Here is a 24,436-nt window from a genome sequence, read left to right on the forward strand (position 1 = left end):
TTTTTTTTTTTACAAAATATTGAAAATTTAATTAAATTTAATATCAGGAGCCAAATCTTACCAAACACCGTTTACTGCAGACTTTCAGTTGGTTATTCTTTTGGTTGCTTTCATTTCTTAATATAAATTACAAGAAACCTTCTCTGCCACCAATAGCAATGGCCAGTTACTAGTCTCCTAGACTCCTAGACAAGGTTCAAAAGAGAGTCGCCAATCTGATAGGCCCTGAACTGGCATCTAAGCTTCAGCCTCTGTCCCATTGACGAAATGTTGCATCCCTCTGCCTGTTCTACAAGTATTTTAATGGTGAATGCTCTGACGAACTGCAAACACTTGTGCCCCATGACGTAGACACCCTCGACAAACCCGACAGGCAGCTAAATCCCACCCCAACACAATAGAGATCCTTAGATATAAAAGATCTTTCTACTCCAGTAGTTTCTTCCCCAGAACCGCTAGACTCTGGAATTCCATTCCAGGTCCCTGCTTCCCCAACTGTACTGACATGCAGAAGTTAAAGTGTAACGTGAACCGACATCTTTCTGCCCAAATCCCAACATAGTGCCCCAGCAGTTGCTGCCCCTGATAGTAGCCCCCTACCCCAAGTGGCAATGTGCCTTGTTTGGGGTGAAAATGTAAAAAAAAAAAAAAAATGTGCTCGCTTTACAGTGTTTTGTTAATATTTCTTTCAGATCACCCGAGCGGATGTTGAAGTTCAACCATATGCCTTCACCACAAAATCACTGTTTGTTGGACATACGGATTACAAATATTTACGCTGGCAGGTAAGGATTTTTTTTTTCTCAATTATTTACATCGGTACTTGTACAATTTTAATCAGGACATTAAAAAATGAAAATATCGAAAAAAAAAAAAAAAAAAAAAAAAAAAAAAAAAAAAAGGTACGTATCCGTTTTGGACTGAAGATCTCCAAAAAAAAAAATTTCACTTAATTTGATTAAGTAGTTTTTTTTTTTTTTTTTATGACAGCATGTTGAAGGTAGCCATCTTTGAATTGTATGAACACGCCACGGAGAGATAACTCCAGTTAAAGTGCCGACACTCCCTCCTCATCTTTAATGCTAGCTTTTCTTCTTAAAAAATCAAACCTTTTGCTCGGTATCATAATAAATTGTTTTTTCGCTGTAAAAAAAAAAAACTAAAAAACAAAAAAACTTGATGAAATTAAGTGACTTTTTTTTTTTTTTTTTTTTTTTTCAGAGAACTTCATTCCAAAATGGATATATACAATATAAACTTTTTTGATGGTTTTGTTTTATAATGTCTTGATTAAACTGTACAAGTACCTTTTACATCATCTGAAAGTCGGATTGTCCAGCTTAGGCATAACTACCAGCATTTTTCTTTTGTATTTCTTAAATGCTGGCCAATTTTTAAAACGCTAGTGATGGCTAATAATTGAGAAAAAAAAACAATTATAATCGAAAAATTGTTGCAGTGCAATTTTAATGAAAAAAAAAATGCAGTTTACGAACCATGCTGAAATAACATTATTTAGAAAGTCATTCTTAACATGAGGTGGGAGCTTTTTAACTATTAACTAACTTTTTAACGAACATCCATTATTTTATTTATTTATTTATTTTTTTTTAATCTAAGATGCTGCGAGTATCCTGTACTTAGGTGGGCAACACCAATTAATGTCTTAAAAATTATGAAAAACGATAGGTAGAAAAATAATTATTCATGAAAAACAGTTTTCCATAAAGTTTAGATGGGAATATAATTTGTCTGACATTCTGAATTACATTTACCACGTGAAGTAAGCAATAAAACTTAATTATCTCCCCTGTCAACTTTTTTTTTTTTTTTTTAGTCATCGTAATAGTGTTTTCACAAATTTCTTTTTTTATTAATTATTTTTTTACCTTTATCGTTTTTCATAATTTTTTGGATATGTTACTATTCGAGATCTGACAATTACGTAGGTACCATTTGTTTCACTTGAAATTCAATATTTTTCGTTTTTATAATATAGAAGCGCCAAATGATAATAGTCGGCTAACATACTTTCCAACTTCCAGTGTATCTGCTACTAGAAGCAGTGACAAGACATATCAGTTCCTTCACTTTTTTTTCTCTCACGTCTATATCTCCTATGAATGTACTCTTTTTTTTATTACGTTATTCCGATCTTTCTTTATTTATTTAATAATCATTGAAAAGTTTGTATTTTTTTTTTTTTTTTTTTTTTGCGGTCTTATTTTAATTAAGAATTATTGGAATTAGTTTTTTAAAGAATTATTGAAAACAGGTTTTAAAAATCTTTTTAAGTAATAAACTATTTAGTTTATAAAACAATGCCAACCACAGAACTATGCATCACCAAAACAGTAATGTAAGACCTATTAGATGAAACTTTATTATAATTTCATAAATTTCCTATAAAATTTAAAAATTTATTGTTATTAAAAGTGCAAATAAAGACTTATTTTTATCTGTATAAATTTAATTTTTATTGTATATTTTTCAATATTTTTTTCTTATATTTTATTTAAAAAAAATTGCTTCACAGCAGAAATACTGAAGAACAATAAAAGTGAAGGAACTGATTTGTTTTGTTACTGCTTCCGGTAGCAGACAAACAGGAAGTTAGCTGACTATAAATGTGCCAAACTTTTCTTAAAATATATTAATTTTCAAGGGAATTAATTTTAGTGAAGACTATTAGCTTTTGAAATTAGAATATATTGATATTAAAGATATGTAATGTAAGTTACACATGTAAAAACAATAATAGATTTATAACCATCGGATGACGTCTAGTTTTTCACTTCTGAATAAAATTTCATTACAACATAATCTTTTGAAATAACTGTATGTATAGTAAGAGTTAAGATCCAAACAGTCATTTGTATGCCTAATTTGCGTAGCTATTTTTTAAATAGTTTATAATAAAAGTAGCAGGTGAGGTGCTCAACACCTTGCCAGTCGTAAAATATGCTTAAATATATTTTAATTCATGCAGATTTTATTTATTACAGTCAATTCTCTATTGAATATCATATTGTACCTAATATATAATACTGATTTCTAAAGGCTTGGGTACCATCAGCTAGAATCGAAACCCAAACATTTAGCGCTTCAGCTGTGTGCCCTTATTTAGCACTCTGGCCACGTTCCCTACCAGTAGATAGATAAGAAAGTTTAAAAATTAAACCACTTGAAGCTATGATTAGTTTTAAGCATGTGCAGAGAGTTTATCTGTTTAATATGTATACACAGACATTACTGTTTGTATTTATATAGATTAATATATAGTGTTGTTCATTTTTAATTTTTTTTGTCCTATTTTCTTATATATATATGCAATAGTTTTGTGCATGTTATCAATAATTAAAGTAATTTTATAAAAAGTGGCTAAACCTTTCTTTAAATATAATGTCCATCAATTTTCAACAGCTGTAATTTAAATGAAAACCATTTTTTTTTTTTTTAATTACTATAGATTTTATATTAAAGATATGTAATGCAAATTATACATGTAAAACGAATAGCTAGAGCTAAATTTAGTTTTTTACTTGTGATATGTAAATATTATTACCATCAAACATTCACACTTATTAAATTTCAGAGAATTAGAAACTGGATAGAATTTACAAGAATATTCTGACAATGAACTGCTGTTTATTTTTACCCCCTTTTTTTTTATTTTTATACATTTTTTAAAATTATTTTTGTTGCAATATTTAATGATATTAGTTATTTTCTAAATCTGTTACTCACCTTACAAATTTCGGGACAAGATCAAAGTGTAGTATCTGTTCTTCAGATGCTGCACTTCTATTTCTTGTTCTCTTTCGGTGGAGGAGAAATCCTTCACGACTGAGACAATTTTTATTTTTGTACCTTTTCTCCACGTTAAAAAACGACCCTGGTGTCTAACTCTGTCCCGTGGGGAGGCATAGTAAATAGGTACAAATTTATACAAAAATAAATCTTTGCTGGATTTAGACAAGGGCAGATAATCATGTTTAGACATATCAGATAGCAACACCACCAATTTTTTATTTCCTTTATAACTTTCAGTGGAGCACATTTTCTTTTATCTCTGTATTTTGCACAACATCAGTTTATAATTTTAAAAATAATTTTTATTAACTTGGTTTTGTGTTGAATAAATTTTAATGAAAAAGAAAATGCTTGTAAATAAGCACTCGTATTCTTCCCTGCTTTTAAAGTACTCCTATAGAAGAAATCAAAGATATTAAAAAAAAAAAAAAATTTCCAGAACTTACAATCACTATAAATATATTGTCTTTTTTTTTTTTTTTTTTTTTTTTTTTTTTTCAGAAATAGCTGATTTCTGCCCACCTGCCTGGGTTTTATGTCTCATTCTTTTTTCCCCTTTATCTCACTTTGTTTTTTTTTCTCTTCTTATCTTGTTTTGTCTTTTTACCTGTTATGACATTTCTCCCTAAAAATGTTAATTTTGTAGTAAAGACTGAGACTTAAATTGATTTATGCAGAGGGGAGTTAAATGAGGTTTGTTTCATCAAAGAATTACTTCCTGTCCCTTTCCCTCATACATACCCACTATTCTAAATATAGCAGGCTGTTCGGCGTTGCCTGGTCATAAAATACGCATAAATATTATATTTTAATTCATGCAGATTTCTTTATCATTATAGAATAAATTCTCTATGGATTATTATCCAATACTAGCAGAAGTGCCTGGCCTTGCCCAGTCATAAAATATGCTTAAATATATTATTTTAATTTATGCAGATTTCATATTATTATAGCATCAGTTTTTTATCCATTATTATATATTATATTGTATCCAATACATAGTGATTTCAAAATTAAAAAAAATAAACTTTAGTGATAGCAGTTAGAATTGAAACTAAAACTTGTGAAGAATTCTTGATAAAATTATTTATTACAAGATTGAAGCAGCAAGCAAGGACGCCCAGATTCGCCTGAGTTTTATAATTAAGATTATATGGCACAAAATGACCTGTAGGTTTGCTGTGCTGTAAAACAATCTTTTTTTTTTTTTTTTCTTTCTTTAAATAAAGACTTGAGAATTTCAAATAATTTTTTTCTTTTTTAGGTTGTCGATACTCCTGGTATATTAGATCATCCTTTGGAAAACCGAAATACAATTGAAATGCAGGCTATTACAGCTCTGGCTCATATAAGAGCCGCAGTTCTTTATGTAATGGACATCTCTGAACAGTGCAATCAAACTATTGAGGAACAGGTAAGAAATACTTTTTTGTTTTATTTTATTTTTTTTAAGGATTTATTTTAAAATCTTTTGTTGTACATCAATAATGTTGTCCAGAAGTCTTACTTCAAAAATTATTTAATTAAAAACAAGAAAAAGTGTTTGTGTGTGTGTGGGGGGGGGTAAATGATATTTCTTGAATAAACAACACTGGTAATATGAGAAGATCTATGATTTATTGCATGCATTCTAAGAATTTATAAAATGGAGATGAGATTTAGGTTTTAAACAAATAAGAAAAAATTATTTCTTCAAATTGAGTTTTAAGCAACATTTTTTTTCTTGAAAGAAATAAAATATATTTTTGAATAAACATCACTGTCAGTATGAAATAATTTTTTTAAGATTACAATGTGAAATTTTTTATGAAATCTATAAAATTAACTATCAAATTTGGTCTAAGACAATGAACTACTGTTTTGAATTAGTCTTTTATTAACTAATGGGGGGGGGTCGACCTTGCTCAGTTGTAAAATATGCTTAAATATATTTTAATTCATGCAGATTTTGTATTTATTACTACAGAGCCAATTCTCTATTGAATATTATATTGTACCCTAGTACTAATTTCAAGTTAAAAAAAAAAATGACTTTGGTGCCACCAGTTAGAATTGAAAACAAAACATTTAACTCTCCAGCCATGTTCCCTACCATGTGAGCTATCAACAAATAGATAAGGATTTAAAAAATAAACCATTTAAAGCTATGAATGAATTTGTGTGCATAAAATTTATAGAAATGTCGGCAAATTGAAATGAGCATTTTGCATTTTAACTTGCCGACATATTTCTGTATGCGTTATTCTCATCCAAACAAAGATTTTACTCGTTATAAACCATACCTGATGTATGATTACTATTTCCTATTAATTTCAGTGTTATGTGACCAGTAGTTTATCTGTTAAATATTTTCACACACACGCATACAAACATCTACTGTTTTATTATCAACTAGCAGGGGTACCCGGCGTTACTCGGATGTTTCGAGGTGTGTGCGGTTTTGAGTAAATCAAAACAAAAGAATAAAGTACCAGAAGTGTCTTCCTGAGACTGTTCATAATGTTCCCATTGTCGACTTCTTTTTCTGGTTGCAACTGCTGTTGTATTACGACTAAGGGAAGTCTTTTTTGGTGGCATATTTTATAAAAGATTGTATTGTGTAAAAAGTGAAAAATTGTTATATACTCAACTAATGAGCTCTATGGTCTTGATGTTTGACTTATGATATTTGATTGCGTTTTCAACTGAAAAAGAAAAAACTGACAGAATTAAGTTTATGTTTTTATTGCCCCCTCCCCTCTTCTACCGACGAAAGAAATAAATTCAACGTTTCCATTAATGAACGAAATGTATGAGTCTACCACATTATGAATCGATGTAGATAATATATGAGGGGAGTAAAGTTTATGTAAATGCAAACATCAGACTGTATTTTGCAAACGAAATAAACCGGTAATGATGTATATTTATTTGTTATTTATTGCGGACAAAAATGGAAATAATCATAGTTCTTGTAGTGGCCAATTTTTGTTGAAAAAAAAAAAACATTGCTGTGGATGTTTCCAATACCCCGGTTTTGGGGAAGATGTCGTTTGTCAGCCAAAGAACCGGGGTCAATAACTATTGTTGTAATGAAAAAAAAAAAAAGTTTCATTCAACACACAAAACTAAAAACACATAGAAATGTAAAAAGTTGGGAAATTATTTTAATATTCATTTTAAGAAAATGCTATTAAAAAAGAAAAAGTCGATAAAAGTGAGACATAAACAGTAAAACATTAAAAAAAAAGATATTATTAATAAATGTGTAGTAATGTCTTTTATTTCAATATTCAATATAAGAATAATTTCAATATTTCATATATATAATATTTCAATATTAATAAATGTTTAGTAATGTATTTTATTTCAATATTCATAAACATTAACGTTGTCATTTAAAAAGAGTAAAAAAAGTTTAAAAAAGTCGATAAAAGTGATTAAAAGTGAGATATTATTAATGTGTAGTAATGTATTTTATTTCAATATTCATAAACAGTAAAACAATGTCGATAAAAAGTTGTTACTATGGCAGCTAAAACATGTCCTTTGCGGCTGTGCGGGGAGAATTCATTGTTTTTTTAGGGTGTTCGGCAGGGAACTCTTACCGCGACCAGTACCAAGGAACGTGGCACAAATAGAGTTGGATACACAAGTAAGAGTCGTAGAGTGATAGAGTGTAAGTAAAACCTGGAATATCAGGTTGTTTCGTTTCGTTTCGTTTTAACAATGGAAAGAGCAGAAAAAGGAAAGAAAAGAAGGAAAGACCGAAAGGAAAGATTATAAAGGAAGTTTGGTAAGAAAAAGCTTTACAAAAGTGAAATATCGTGTAGACTGAAAACATAGGAAAGTAGTCCCCCCACCACCATCAGCACAACATAAGAAAATGAAAATGTAACGATGTTAAACATGCCGTCCCGTAAATCGCAGTTCTGATTTTTAGAAAACCCTACCAACGCGAGTCTAAAGTTAATGGAAGTCGAGTAATCGAAGTAATGTGTTCGGTAATGCAATTCAAGATAACGTATAGCGTTTAGTTTGTGTTTATGTTTAAGGAAAGAAAGAGAAACATAGGGAAGTACCACCATCACCAAAAAAGCGAAAAAGACAACGAAAGGTAAGAAAGAAAAAAAGAACGAAAGGAGAGAGCAAAACGGAAGTTGTGTTTGTGAAAGTAAGTTTGGTGCGTTTCACGTAAATGTCAAACCAGGTTTTCATAAAACTCTCACCACGCGGGTTATAACGAAATCGAAGTAATGTAATTGCGAATTCAATTCCAGGTAACGGATTGTGTTCTGTTTAAATCTAATTTTATTATAATAAATGCTTTATAAATTGTGTTTATGTTTTATGCTAACCAATGGCAAAGTAAGCGTGGTTCGTTTCAGCGTAAGTCCAGTCCAGTTTTTAGATAAATTCTAACCGGTGGTCGGTTTTAAATGTCTCCAGTGAACGGTCTGGAACGGTGTAAGTGAGTGGCGGTGGAAGGATGAATTTAGCAGAGAGAGTATACTTTACTACTTCCATTAAATGTAACCGATTTTTACAGTGGACTCTCACCAGACAGAATATAGGAAACTCTGATCAGCGAGATACTGGATACGTAATAAGCCTATAACATACGGCAGATGTTGTGATTCAGTTTGTGAATGATACGGCTGCACCAAATGTATACAGGTGCAGTCCTATAAAGGTCAAAGTCGAAGGGGAAAAAATGAGTTCATTTTATTTATATAGAGATAACGATGAAAAAATCTCAATAAAACTCCATTTTGTCTTTTTACAGTATACTCGCAAGCTTCTAATTTAAACCTAATTTATGATATTGTATATATAATCTCAGCTTAAATAAATTTTTTAGATTAGAATATTCTTTTAGAATGAAACTCTTGCAGCAATGAATATGAAGTGTTAGCAACTAAGTGACTTGAAATCTTGTGCCTATTTAAAAACACACAAATGTTAGATATCTAGGCCTGTTATAAGGATGACCTTATTTTGAAGAAATTTCTAGAGAAATATGAAATGTTTTCAGTAGGTGTTCGCCATTTATGTTTACATTATATTTCTCAATGTATAAACCTCCACCTTCATTAGGAATGGTTTTTTTCTTGAATACTAGCAGACCACCCAGCATTGTCCGGTTGTAAAATACGCATAAATATAATTTAAATTATTGCAGAATTCTTATTTATTATGAACAAAATTCCATAGGTATTAAACGTAACGTTAAATTCCTTTTTTAAAAAAACAAAACAAAAAAACAAAGAAACTGAGACATGTGCATGCGAGTATTATGTTTTTTCTAAACACTTCACTTGTTGTAAGTAAAAGAAAAGAAAATACTCAGGATGAGATCAAAACCTAAAAACAGTGAGTCAAATATTATAACCATTAGGCCAGCTGGACACAATCTTTAAAAACTTTTTTCAGACCTACTTATTCTTAACATAAGGAATCTGTCTTGTGAATCATTCACGCATGCGCAGTCGTGAAACGGTTAACACAGATAAAAATCCGATGATGCCCACGAACCAATTTTTCAATTTTGACCCCTTAGCAGCCCTTTTTTCCAGATGAAAACTGAAATGTCTGAATATCCTATGTACCAAATTTCAAGTCTGTAGATTAAAAATTTGTTGAGTGTATAGGTTGGGAAGTGTCCTCACACACACACACACACATTCTCACTTTTATAGATATATAGATTTGACATTTTTGAGAATCTAATTTCTACTTAATGTATTTGCAAATACGAGCATTGTAGATAATTTGTGATGCCAATAATACTTTTAGTATTATGTGCTATCAGGTATCGAATTTAGGTACTTATTCAGTTTATAACCCAATCTCTGACAACTTTACATTGGCATCTTCCAGCAGATTACACAAGCAACCAGTAGATTCTGAATTGCCAGACAATTAATTCAAAACATGGGCTCCTTCCGTTTCTATTTAGAAAGCCATTCTAAATATGGGGGGGGGGGTCATGTTTACTTAATGTTAGGTAATTTTTGGTTTAAATGAATTTCTTGCTTGCATTGGAACTTGTCCTCTTCTTACAGCTGATTTGATAATTGCTTCGGTGTCTTCTAGCTGAGTATGTAACCCACAGGAATATACTAATGTAAAGAAATCTAATGATTCAACTACAAATTCACACAATCCTAAATCACATCCTTCGTCATCGTTTCCGTTGAGAAATACTTTTGCCATTTGTGAAAAGAAAAACTCCATAAAACATTTTTCACAATTTACAAAGAACTTTGCTTAACTTATTGTTTTTGCTATGGAACATTTTTTTTGGTACTTATTGAATTTAATCAAGACATTAAAAAATGAAAATATTGAAATAAAATTATATTGTATGTAGCCGTTATGGAATTAACTTTTCATTTGAAAAAAATCACGTAATTTGTTTTTTGTTTTTTTTTACAGACTAAAATCAAATTTTATTGAGATTGATGTTCTCGCAACCATCTTACCTATTTCGTGGACAAAAAGGGGGTACCTTTAAACGAACAAGGGATTAAAAAAGGACAGAAACTCTGTAAAATAAGTGAAAAAAGACTAAAATATTTATAGATTTTTTTCTGTCCATGTTTCAAAATGTCATCAAATTTTGACACACTTAAAGTGGTAATGAAGTTATTTCCCTTGCCCCCCCCCCCTTCCTCGTCAGTGAAATAGGCATGGCCGGGATGCGATTTTTAATGTCTTGATTAAACTAAACATGTACCCATTTTTTAATTTATTTTTTGTTTAATATTCAAAAAAAAATTTAATATTCAATAAATTTTTTTTTTTTTTAATATTCAAATAATTTAATTTAAAATATTTATTCGACTAATTTAATTTTTTCAACACTTGCATTTATTTTTTATTTTTTCTTTTCAGATTGCTCTTTTCCAAAACATAAAGCCATTATTTGTGAACAAACCTCTTTTAGTCTGTGTCAACAAAATTGATGTTACAACGTTTGCAGATTTACCCGAAAATAAGCAGGTACTTTCAATTTGTATTTTATATTTTTTTTTAAATCTTATCTCAAATACAAGCATAAAGTAGACTTTCAGTGATTAACCTTTTTTTGTTTTTAATCGTATGATTTAAAGCAGATGAATCATTCTTTTAGCCTTGGCAATCACCTGAAGATGATTTCTCAATAAAAACACTGGTGCCTATCACTTTACTGGGTTGGTGTCAGGAATGACATTCGGCCTGTAAAAACATGGAGCTTCAACTAAGGAAATTACTTCCTAAGAAAATCTGTCACATCTCAGATTATGTAATTTGAACAGTGACCTGGCCAAAGCTAGGTTAGTTTTGAAGTCAATTTTTAAAAGTTGCCCAACATATGCCAGCATGTAAAACAAACGTCAGACCAAATATGATGCTGTCCAGTGTTGCCCTGGAAAATTAAGGAAACCAACAATTAGAATCCATAGAAACGTAAGAAATGGAAAAATTATTTTCACCCAAAATGTGACATCAAAAAAATTTGTAAATCATAAAGTTGTGTCCTGCTTGGTACAGGCATTGACGACTATGGTTCTCCGTCTCTCTCTATCTCGGCATTCATGAATTCATTGTTGCTCATCATTTTTGATGTTACCTAGGTATTCAGACTGTCAACATGTTTCTTGCTGCCGTCCTGTGCTTCTTCTACCTATGATTTTTTTCTGTCAGTTCTGCTTTTCTGTAGACACGCCTCCATGAATCTCATTTGTCTTTTTTGTACTGTTCTTATTAGAAACATTTCTGTGTTTGCCAATTCTAATGTCCCCTGGTTTGTTTTCTTTTCTGTCCAGGATATCTTCAAAATTCTCCTCGAGAACTAAGTTTCAGTTGCTTCTAGTCTTTTCCTCATCATGGTGGTGATTATTATCCAGCGCTCACAACCATATATAATAGAACAAACCATATATACATTCGGAGTATTCTGAATTTGGTGTCTATTTTAATGTTTCTGTTGGTCATGATTGATGATAATCTTTTGAAGGTGGCTTTGTATTTCAATCGTGCACGTGATCCAGAATCCCAGATATTTGAATTTATCAAGTTGTTTAACTGGTACATTGCAATATTGTTGGTGCTTGGGTGTTTTTGGATACTGTCATACTTACCGTTTTTTGAGATGTTTAAAGCAAGTCCTTTACTTTCACTTGCTTCCACCACAGTATCCAGCATAGTTAGGTTTATTTTTGGAAAGTAATATGCAAATTAGTTAAAAAAAAAAAAAAAAAAAAAAAAAATTCCGATATTGATCATCTACACATGGGCCGTATATTAGAAATCTATCATTTTATTAAATTATTTATTAAATTGGTATTTTAATCTCACTGTTAGTGCAATACATATCCCTACTTTATACGGATACCTACTTGAGACTGGTTGAAGGGAGCAATATATACAGATTAAGGCAATCAGAAAATTACAACAAAAATCTGAGGAAAGGAAATTTTCCTGAAATATCATACAATATGGTACTTCCATCAAGCCATACAAGTAAGAACTCCATGCAAGTATAAAATATTAAAAAAATGCATATGTATTAATAAAAATTAAATCTGTATAGCTTATTTCACTGTTTATATCTTAATTTGCTTTGGTTTGTGCTGTTCTGTTGCATCTCTACATTGCTTTCTATAAATTTCCTTTGTATATATATATATATATATATATATATACACACACTAGACGATGCTCCAAGCAAACTACATTCACTTATTGGTAAAGAGTTTTTACATTTTTCTTTTTCTGTTGAACATCTTTAATTATGATAGCCCAACTTTATACAGATTAAATAAAAACTGATTGAAGGGTACAAAATACAAGTTTAAGCAAGATCCATTGAAAGGGGCAGAAAATTACAAAAAGATTTTATTTTTTTCTGTTTGAGCATTTTTAATCGTGATTACATTTAAAAAAAAAAAAAAAATGTATATTCTGAGCAGTAAATTTGCTCAACCACCACAGCACCGTTTTTTAACGTGTATGGAAATTTACTACTTATGATTCATGGCTTATCGTAATATAGAAATATTTACCTGACACAGCTTGAGTAAGGGTTTTTTGTACTGTTTAGGGATACATCCTCGAAATTCAGTTCGATGATGAGTTTTGATGGCATTCATTTTCCCGATATCTTTAAATTATGAATTTCTTTCTAGAAATATATTGGTTACTTGGGAGGGACCATGTGAAGGTTGCCAACATCCTCACATGAAAGTATTTCTGTAAGATCACCTGGATTCGAACTTAGTACACCCAGATTATCAGCTCACATCGTTAACCACTGAGCCACCATTACCTTCCTCACTTTGTTGCTGAGGTATGGTTCCGTTTGGTCTCATGAGGTTAAACCTTCCCTGGCTCTACCATCTCTCTGAGAAGAGATTAGTTTATTGCTAATCGCCAAAGTTGCTCCTACCAATACTGATTTAGCTACTTTGTATATGTCACCCTGTGTGCCGAATTTTCAAAACTACACCTGACCTTGTGTCTAATCTCTTGCATAGAATGTAAATATAATCGTAATATAAAACTTCTCTCATCCGTTCTTAATTCAAGTTTTATTTCTATTGCATAAATATGACACATGTATTATTAATATATGAAAATCATTTTTTTATTTTTGCTCTCTCTCTCTTCTGAACAGGCTGCCATTAAAAGTCTTGAAGATGACAATATACCAGTCTTGTATATGAGTACGGTTACAGAAGAAGGAGTGATGAATGTAAAGATGGAGGTAAGTGTTAGCGACAAAACAAATCTTATTATATAAAACCGGATTTTGGTTAGCCACTCATTGGTTTGTTTAGGGCTGGGATCTTCAAACTACGACCCACAGGCCAGATTCGGCCCGCCAAAGTCTGTCATTTGACACACGGAGCTCTTATGGGAAATATTAAAATATTCAGGATTTTTTTTCTTTTTAATTGAAAGGCGTGAAAATAGTTTGTTTTTTTTTGTTTGGAAAATAATTTAAAAAAAAATGAGGTTTACTAAAACAGCAAAGCTAATGAGCAAAACCGTATAAAACCCGTCCTGGTCATTTTATTTATTTTGCCTTGCGTAGCTCTAAAAAGATACCCCCCCCCCTCCCCTGTTTGAAAAGTTTGAAGACCCCAGGTCTTGAAGGAAGAGTCTATCAGGCATGTGTACCCACTGTGATGATGTCTGGAAGTTAAACCTGACCAGTTAGGGTTGAGGATATGTGTTGCATGGAGAGAAATGATAGGACAATGAATGTATAATTTTGAGTCTTACAGACTGGCAGATCTGATGACCTCAGAAGCAGATTAAATGTGGACTGTAATTGGAAGATGTGTACGCAACAGGAGATTTTGTTGGTTTGGTCACATTGAAAAAAAATGGATGAGTGTATGTAGAGCAGTTAAGGTAGCAAGTCAATAGGTGGCAAAAGGTTAAATGAACCATGCAAAGAAGTAATAAGGATGGATGTAAGAGGTATAAAGATGTAAGAGTTATAAAGACGTAGCAATTAATGATTAAAAATGAGATTTTGAAAAAGTTTTACTAAAAAACAAAGCCAATAAGCAAAAAAGTATGAAACATGTCAGTCATTTTATTTATTTTGGTCTGGATTGCTCTAAAAAGTTAGCAATATGGCCCCCTGTTTGAAAAGTTTGGAGACCTCTGGTTTAAAGGTAGACTTTTTGGACATTTTTTTTATCCTGGACAGTAGAATGAAAAAGATGAGTATATAACAAATAAATATAACAGTGATGTTTATTAGGTGCGTTTCTACCTGTATTTTAAATTTTCGATTTTTGAACGATTATTCAAACTCCAAATATGTAACCGTCTTACGTTGGCTATTTTTTTTTTTTTTTCTTGTTCTCATGTAACACTTGTTTTTCGAACTGAATAAACTTGAAACACTTGAAATTATTGAGCTAGGTAGAAGAGTAATTTATTTTGCCTTTGGTAACATTTGTTATGTATTTATTTCGTTACCACTTTTTCGGTTTGTTGTCTATAATACAAAATGAGAAAGATGTTTTTGACAGCCAATGTTGTAACCTCTTTCTTCTCTATTAGACACTTGAAGGTCTTAGTTTTTGTCTAGCCTGTTTGTAGTCCAAAAGATTAAATAATAGTGGTGGGGATTGTTTTCATGTTTGGTTTGTCTTGAAGTGTTTCTCTTTTTATTTCTCTTTTTATTATGATTAACTCCTTTACATCATGTGGCTTCAACTCTTGTCTTGAGTGACTTTCATAAAAAAAACCCCAGACAATTTAAGTCTTTTCAAGACTAAGGCAAATAGGTATCTTTTCTTTGCGATAATCTTTTCTTTTCAATTCCTTACATCAAGTGGCTTTATGCTTTGTGTAGAAAAATTTCCATTAAAAAAAAAAAAAAAAATGTACAGATACACAAGCACGCATACACATTTATACACACACACACACACACACACACACACACAAAATAGCTTCTTTCCAAGAACTACAAGATTGTGAAGCTTACTTAATGCTGTTTTCATCCTACTTATTTCTTTGGTCTTTTCAGGACTTATCTTTCATTTCTTGCATCAAGTGGCTTCACACCATGTCTGGAGTAATTTCTATCTAAAAAAAAAACTAGAGAGGATTTTGTTGAAACTTTACTGCATTTTATCATTTTGTTTCTCTTTTCAGGCATGTGATCGTCTTTTGTCTCACAGAGTTGAAACCAAACTGAAACAGCGAAAAGGTGATATCTTAAGCCGGTTACACGTTGCCGTGCCTAACAAAAGGGATACCAAGGTATGTTTAACTTATGTGTACACGCGTTTGTAATCATGATGAGCGATCGCTTGTAATCATGATGAGCGATCGCTTGTAATCATGATGAGCGATCGCTTGTAATCATGATGAGCGATCGCTTGTAATCATGATGAGCGATCGCTTGTAATCATGATGAGCGATCGCTTGTAATCATGATGAGCGATCGTTCGTAATCAGAACAAAATACTGGTGCTTCTTTACTATTAGTCAAAATAGAAACTTGCATTCAAAGTAAAAACGCTTTTACCCCTTTGCGTGTCGTGCTGAAATCAGTATCCTCGTTAAAATTTAAAAAGTGATCAAATAAATGATAAATGGGTCAACATGTTGTCTAGCTGAAACCACTATCAATAATTTCCTCTCACTCTTTATCTGCGCCTAAATCTAAATGTGAATTCCATGAACAAAGCTTTCTTGGAATTTTGACGCCTTTGGAAGTCTGTTCCATTTGCATGCTTTCCAGCTTACTATAATATGATTGTCTTCAAGTCCAACATAGACAAAAATCTTGACGAACCGTCCCTTTTAAGTAATCCAATTTACCAAATTTCACTAATGATTGCTACATTATTGTACCAATGACTACCGTACACTCATTAACTCTTATCCTCAAGTGGCCTCTGCGCCTTAATAAGAGATGACTTTGTAAAAAAAAAAAAAAAAAAATGCACTGACACAAAAAATGCAACAACTTTGAGAAAACATTTTATGCCTGAATCTCCACATTTTAAGAACAAGCTGTACTCAAACATCCCATGTTTTTATTCATTTTTAAATATTATTTTGTTTCAATCAAAGGGAAACAATTCTGTATGAACCAATTTATGTCCTTCCCTCTCTCGACAAAAGGAGGATTGAACGTAGTAATTCACTTTTCGTTCTTTTCTCAATAACCACGCTTTGGACTTTTAAAAAATTTTGCATAAACATTAGTCATGGTGAAAGTAAATTTTTCACTTGTGGAGGGGGACCTTGCATGCTCGGTTTATTCTTTTTAAATGGCAGCCATTTGAAAATCATTTTGTCCAGGAAAAATAAAAACAAAAAATCTAAAACAATTTTATGAAAGTAAAATTTCTTTCTTTTTGAGATAAGTTTCGATTACATTGTTGGCACTTGTACAGTTTAATCAAGACATTAAAAAATGAAAATATCGAAAAAAGGTTATATTGTACATATCCGTTTTGGACTGAAGATCTCTGAAAAAAAAATTTTTTTTTTTTTTTTTTTTTACAGCGGAAAAACACGTTTTTATGAGAGTGTTGAAGTCAGCCATTGTGAAATTTTTAACACTCCATGGGGAGATAACTCCATGTAAAGCGCCAACACTTCCTCCCCATCTTTATTACTAGCTTTTCTTCCTAAAAATTAAACCTTTTGCTCGGTATCATGACAAATTTTTTCGCTGTAAAAAAAAAAAAAAAAAAAAAAAAATGAAATTGAGTGTAATTTTTTTTTTTATATAGAATTTCATTCCATAACGGATACGTATAATATAACCTTTTTTTTCGATATTTTCATATTTTAATGTCTTGATTAAACTGTACAAGTACTCATTGTTAACGAAAACATGGAAACAATCATGAAAGCAAAAGAAATTTACTTTTCAGTTTCAAGAATTTTGTTTCTTTACAATGAAAGTTTCAAATAAGTTAATTTTATACGAAGAATAGAGGATAACAATTGTAAAAAAAAAAATTATTTTTTTGGTTTAAATGAACTTTACGAATTCATTGAAATTTCTCATCTGCTACATCGTCATCTTCTGGCTGCTTCCATAACCATGCTGGGAGATAGCAATGTCATGTTATCCGAACTTGGACCAGAATCTGAATAAGTAGTGAAAACTCTGTAAACCATGATATTATATTGAAATTTTTTTTTTTTTTTTTTTTTTTTTTTTTTTTTAGGAACGTGTTCCAACAATTCCTCCAAATGTTTTATTAAAACGAAAACAAATGGAAATGGAAACAAAATTAAAATTGGTAAGTTAAAATTTTTATGCGCGACATTTGATTGTCATCAAAGATATTACACTAAGCTATCAATCACCATCATTATGAACAAGAAGTTTTTATTTACAATATTACATAATGAGTAAATTTAGTGTCATTGATTGAAAAAGTTCAAATACTGTGAAAATAAATTTGCTTTTATATTAAAAAAAAAAAAAAAAAAAAAACTATCTGCCCACCATCGAGTAAGCTAACTAATTATTCTTTTAATTTACAATTCATTAAAGTCTATTAATGCTATTTAAAAAAAAAAAATTCATTTAAATTACCTCCCTTGAAAATGAATATTTTTAAAGGTTTTGGTAATTTATCTTAATTTTTATTATTAAATCGGTTTACTGTTAATATCAACAAAACTGTTGCATAGATAAGGAAAAAAATCTAACTCTACTTATGTATAAAAGGCACTTTGTGTGAGTTTGTTCTGTATGGACTCCTAAATGGCTGGGCTGAGGTTTTTGAAATTTTACACAAATGTACTTTGTATCTGGTAATGTCAGGTCTCCATTCTAGTAGGACAATTGAATTACCAGTGAATAACACCAACCATTAATTTATTATGGAATGTTTAAAAAGTAGTTATTCAAATTTGGCATAAAAATAACTGTTTGGATCTTCATTTTCTACTATATATACAGTATTTCAAGACTGTTGCATTTGAATAACAGCGAGCTGTTTCAGTGGTACTATAGGTGTAATAAGTGAAAAATCTTTTGAATTTATTTGGATTTCTGTAAAGATGTTTAAGCTAGGGAATGAGCAAAAAGTAAAATTGACTTTAGTGTTTCATTTTTTTTTTTTTTATGTAAACAGCAGCAGTGTTCAAATATTTACTTAAAAATCCAAATAAAAAAAAAGTTAGGCTTTACTAAAAATAAAGGTATAAAAGGTTTTAATGTACTAGTTAATACTGCTAAATGTTTGGTTTTGATATTTTAACCCTTTTCAGAATAATATATGTATATATAATTCAATGTCTATGTTCTATAGAAGAAAAGGTTGTAGAATCTACATAAAATCTAAAAGTGTATTCTGATGTCAAATGAATGGGGGGGGTAAAGGTTATGGAAGTGTTTCAAATCTCTAAATGCATCCCTATGGTTAAATTGCATGAAAGAATACAAACTTTTAACTATTTGTATCTGCCTGGTGTTGCCAGGGATTCACTAACTGAATTGCTTTCTATCCTTAATGATGATATCCATATTTTGTTTCAGGAGAAAGATATTGAGCAGGAAATGGGAGATGATTATACCTTGGATCTCCGGAGTAAGTATTAATCTTTATCGGAAAACAGTTTTCTTTACAACATGCTCTTCTGCTTGATTTACTAGCAAGGTCAGCAAAATTATGTAATAAAGATGCTAGACATGATGTTTAAAATCATATCTTCATGAGGGGGGCATAAAAGTGATGTAAAACTTCTTTTCAAGGAGTTAATTTTACCCATCCTGGGACGGATATTCATCTAGTTTATTTAATCATTTTTCACATTTATTGTAATGAAAAATATCAGAATATGATTTTTTTAAATACAGTAGAACCACGGGATACGGTGACCCTAGGATACGTTTTTTTTTTTTTTTTTTTTTTTAAATTGAAAATGTTTTGCATGTATAAAAAAAAAAAAAAAAATTGCAGATTTAATTCTTCTGGTGAAACCTATCAAGATGGTAAATTAATGTTTACATATGTTATATATGGCATGATTATGTTGACATTGGTTCTTATTAGATCACAGAAGTTTAGCAATGTTGAGCCTGGTTAGTACCTAAAATGGATGATCATTTGGGAATTCCAGATGCTGTGTCTGCTCTCCGCTTATCCTGACATTGTTTCCAATTGTCCTGGACTTTTTTCCTTTCCACTGGACTAAAGTAGTGCCAATTCAGGAGAGGTGTAATTGGAGATTGCGCAACCTTTACCTCACAATTACATGCGAAGCTACTCTTACAGAGGGTATCCATTGTTTTTTGAGATTGAAGGAAGGCGATATGTTATTTCTTGATTGAATTTTAAATTATGAAATAGGCGTTATGAAAATGTGAGGAAATTCTGATTACAGGCACATACCATCTCCATTATGTATAGATATACATTTTTGGTGCTTGTCCAGAATTTTATATTAAAAAAAAAAAAAAATCTATGATGTATATACTTGTGATGAAAAGAAAATATCATACACCAAAAATTATGTAACTTTGTCAAATAGTTTTATTCTTAAATGAGAAAATAAAATTTTATTGCTAACCAAAGAGCAACTGATTGACACCATTTTGAAAACTTATCTCAAAAAATAAGGGAGATCACTCAGATTTTTTTTTTTTTTTGTAATGCTTATGATCATTTAAAAATAAACCTAGCAATTCATGTGATTTTTGGAATACAATGTTTTCTTTTTCCTTTCCATTATGAGTATGTACATCATACAGTTTTTTTATTTTTAATATAGAATTCTGGACCAGCACCAGACTTTTTTTTCCCATAAAGTTATCAAGAATTTATGTAGACGAGGGATTTGATTTGCATCATAGAAGGAATCTATTTTTTAAAACCTTTTTTATGGTATTTCATGAGAAAAAGATTTTTTAAAAGTAAAATTATCAAAATTAAAATTCTATTGTGTGCTAGTAATGATAATCTTTTATACAAAAGACGAAACAAAAAATTAAATTTTCAATTTTTTTTTTCTCTATCTCTCCACAGAAAACTGGGATTTGGCGAATCCAGATGAAAAATATGATGTTATGCCTGAAATCTGGGGTGGACGAAATGTTGCAGATTTCATCGATCCAGACATTATGAAGGTAAAAAAAAATGTTTATGTCCTTTGTATGACCTATCCCCCCCCCCTCTATTTTTAAAATTGATTTGTAATTACTATTCAATATATATGCACACACAAGCAACTTAATAACAATTGAATAAATTACAATATTTATTAATCCATCAAACAAAATCAAAATAAAGAGTATAAGGATTATTCATTTTGATTTCTTGTTTGAATATTTGATGTATTAATAAATACTTTCATTTATTGAATTTCTTTATTTTTATCTCAATAGTTTAAAATCGTAAAAAAAAACCCTTAAGAGTTGAGCGACGTTTTTTATGACTGGTTTCCATAGCAACCACGTCGCTTCAGCGACTACCGTTGACACCAATCTATCGATCTTGCGAAAAAAAAAATAACAAGTGAAACAGAGAATGAAAGAATGGAAGGAAGATAATTTGGGGATTTTATTTAAAGGAAACGAGTGCTATTATTTATTTTAAGGAAACTGTAAAGATATTTATCTTTGTAATTATGTGTCTTTAGTCGAGAATATTTTTTCAACACTGGTGCTACCAGATCAGGCTGCCCTGTGGCTTCCTGAGACGAAATGCACCTACATTGACGTTTTTTTTGTTTTCTGATCTTTTTTGTAAAACTTAATTATGTTCTGCAAAACCAAAAACAAAAACAACAGGCTATTCCCCCCCCCCCTTTTTATTTTATTTTTTCCTTACTCCCGGTCCTGGATATGACCTTAAACTACATCCGATGGTGAGGTCCAGCTTACGGGCTTGGGGAGTGTGGAGCCACCTCTTAATTGCCATTGCTCCCAGGTCCACCCTGACCCGGAGTGGTAGTACCTGTTAGGGTCCCAACTATGGGTTAAATAGAAACAGATTTTAAAAAGGAAAAGAAACAACAAAAAAAAGAAAGAAAAAGAAAACAAATATATTCTATTAAATTATCTATTTATTTATTTATTTTTTTGCCGTGTCGGTAGGGCATGAGAACAAACCGACTGTCCCCCTGCAGAGGGTAAAAATCCCTCAATGGGGCAACCAGTTAGCCGTGGGTTGCTACCCGTAAAGTCTTAGGACGTGATCCTGGTGATTGAGCGAACCTAAACCAGGATACATAGAAGTTTAGGCACCGCAACACATTACTTTGGCCCTTACTTCGATTAGACGGGCGGTCGGAGAGGCCCGATCCGACCAATCGGCCAGTCACGCCAAGCCCCACCATATATTGCCCATTCCAAAAACCCACTACTAATTCAACACATCCCCCCTCTCCCACAAATAACCCTACTCCCTAATATATGATGGAAAGCGGTGGCTGAGGGTCAATCGATTAGGTGTGAATATCGATGACGAGGCTGTAAACCCCTCAGGATTGCTACAGATCCCATAGCAATATCAAGAGAGAACAGATAATCATTATGATACCACCAAAGTCGGGTATATCATCATTGTATCCCTGTAGAGGCTGGGCGAATGGGTTTCCCCCCAGGCTCTTCCCAAATAGGACTCCGAGGTAGGTGGGGAACAAAGATGACAAAAAAAGAAAACAAAATATATGGCTTATTCCTCCCAAAAACCACCCAACCACCCAAAGAGAACCCACTCTGATGTCTCTGACATCAGTAGCTCTGACGAAGAGACGATAAAACCAAGGAACTCAACATTCGTAGTAATAGAATCAATGGAGGAAACTCCTTTGAGCAAACTATCACCTTTTAAAATTGAAAAAAATCTTAAAACTCTAAAACCAAAGTCTATTAAAAAACAATTTAACGGCAGCCTACTAATAGAAACCCATAACGAAGAACAAACTAAAGAAATATTGAAACTAAAATTATTTGAAAACATCAAAGTCAAATGCTACAGACATCCAACCCTAAATACCTGCAAAGGAGTAGTGAAAAGCCACGAACTTGCACTTTGTCCCTTGGAGGAAATCCGGACAAACTTACAGAAACAGAATGTGTTAGATGTTCGCAGAGTTCAAATTAAAAAAAACGGTGAGAAAATCGATACCAATACATATATACTAACTTTCGATTCCCTCACCGTACCCAAAGAAGTGAAAGTCGGATATATGAAAATAAATGTAGAAATTTATATTCCAAACCCCCTCCAATGCTTCAAGTGCCAGAAGTTTGGACACCATCAAGATCGGTGCACACGATTACCAGTGTGTGGAAGATGTGGAGAAAGTGGCCCACACATTGACTGCAGAAAAGATTTCAAGTGTGCCAACTGCCTGGGAAACCATGGCGCTGGCTCTAGATATTGCGAAATATGGAAAAGAGAAAAAGAAGTGACCAAACTAAAACATATAAAGAATATATCCTACCCAGAGGCCAGGAAAATCATCGAAACTAAAACATATGCAGATGCAACAAAAAAAACTAATCCAATCAACAATCAAAATGGTCATATACATGTAACGGATACAACTGACAAGAAAATTGATGTCCTAAGCAAACTAATAAAGGAAATGAAAGAACTATTAGAAGAAATGAGGAAAATGAATAGTGCAATGTCTGCAACCAATCCAAGGATAATATTAAGTAAAGACACTACTGAACCACAAAAAGAAACAAAACCACAAACCATTTCTACAAAAACAACCGAACAACCATCAAACACATCACAAGCCAGAAAAGAATCAAAAATCCCCCCAGACAAAAAAAACAAACAAACAAAAACAGGAAAAGAAAGATCCCGATCTATATCTCGAACAGGGACTCCGACAGAAAATAGATTTGAGGGATTGGAGACGATGGAAGTTTAACACAATTCCAAATGATGAACAAAATATTACAATGGAATATCAGAGGGATAAAAGCAAATCAAAATGAACTCACATTATTAATAACAAATATGAGCCCAGCACTTGTCTGTCTACAGGAGACCTTTCTGAAAGAAAATAATACCATCAACATAAAACACTACACATCTTACAACTACATAAATAAAGATACGGACAGAGCTTCTGGAGGCACATCAATACTTGTTAAGAATGAAGTCCCTCAAAGAAAAATAAATATAAACACAAACTTGCAAGCAATTGCAGTTTCAGTGACTCTACATAGAACTATAACACTTTGCTCAATATACATCCCTCCAAAAGATACAATCAACGAAACTGAGATAACTCAATTAATAAAACAACTCCCTAAACCCTTTTTTCTACTTGGAGATCTCAAGTCACAATGTAATATGGGGAAGTAAAGAAACAAATAAAAAAGGAAAAGAAATAGAAAACATAATAAATAAAAATAATCTATGCCTCCTTAATAATCAAAACTACACCTATATGTACCCAGCAACAGGTACTTTCACCGCCATTGACCTTACCTTATGTAATCCTTCCATATATATGGACTATGACTGGAAAGTACACAATGACACCTGTGGGAGTGATCATTTCCCAATCATCCTGGAAAGTCTAAGCACTAGCACTGAACAAAAAACACCCAAATGGAACCTACATAAAGCGGATTGGAAAGACTTCCAGGAACAGTGCAAAAACCAATTAATTATCGAAAAGAATGATGAAGATGACCATTTGAACTACTTCATTAAAACACTCACAAACATAGCAAATAATACCATACCGAAAACAACCAAAACCAACAATCACAACAAACCTTGGTTCACAAAAGAATGCAGAAAAGCCATCAGAGCTCGACGAGCTGCCTTGAGAAAATTCGAAAAGTATCCAACAAGCGAAAATCTGGATTTCTTCAAAAACAACAGAGCAAAAGCCAGACGAATCATAAAGGAATCCAAAAGAACAACCTGGAGAAATTATATATCCAAAATTAATGTGAATACCAAGGCGAAAACAGTTTGGAACATGATGAGGAAAATAGAAGGAAAGTGTAGTAGTACACCAATATCCCACATCTCTAAAGGCAACAAAATATACACCGATCAAAAAGACATTTCCAATAACCTGGCAGATAATTTATCAAAAATTTCATCATGTGACAGACAAACAGAGAAATTCAAAAAGATTAGAGAAAAGGAAGAGAAAAAGAAAATTCTAT

General features: G+C 31.7%; 1 protein-coding gene across 1 annotated transcript in view; it reads left to right on the plus strand.

Moving 5' to 3' along the window:
- LOC145259809 (GTP-binding protein 4-like) overlaps positions 1-24,436 on the plus strand; it is a 64,569-nt gene that overhangs the window by 26,665 nt on the left and 13,468 nt on the right. Inside the window, exons 6-13 of the mRNA XM_080117602.1 lie at positions 693-785; positions 5,078-5,227; positions 10,690-10,797; positions 13,454-13,543; positions 15,460-15,567; positions 17,499-17,573; positions 18,821-18,872; positions 20,310-20,410. Of these exons, the coding sequence (XP_079973728.1) occupies positions 693-785; positions 5,078-5,227; positions 10,690-10,797; positions 13,454-13,543; positions 15,460-15,567; positions 17,499-17,573; positions 18,821-18,872; positions 20,310-20,410 (777 nt within the window). The remainder of the gene's footprint in view (positions 1-692; positions 786-5,077; positions 5,228-10,689; positions 10,798-13,453; positions 13,544-15,459; positions 15,568-17,498; positions 17,574-18,820; positions 18,873-20,309; positions 20,411-24,436) is intronic.

The sequence above is a fragment of the Euprymna scolopes genome, chromosome 35 (genome assembly GCF_053919585.1).
Source record: "Euprymna scolopes isolate OS-2025 chromosome 35, ASM5391958v1, whole genome shotgun sequence".
In the NCBI taxonomy this organism is placed as follows: domain Eukaryota; kingdom Metazoa; phylum Mollusca; class Cephalopoda; order Sepiida; family Sepiolidae; genus Euprymna; species Euprymna scolopes.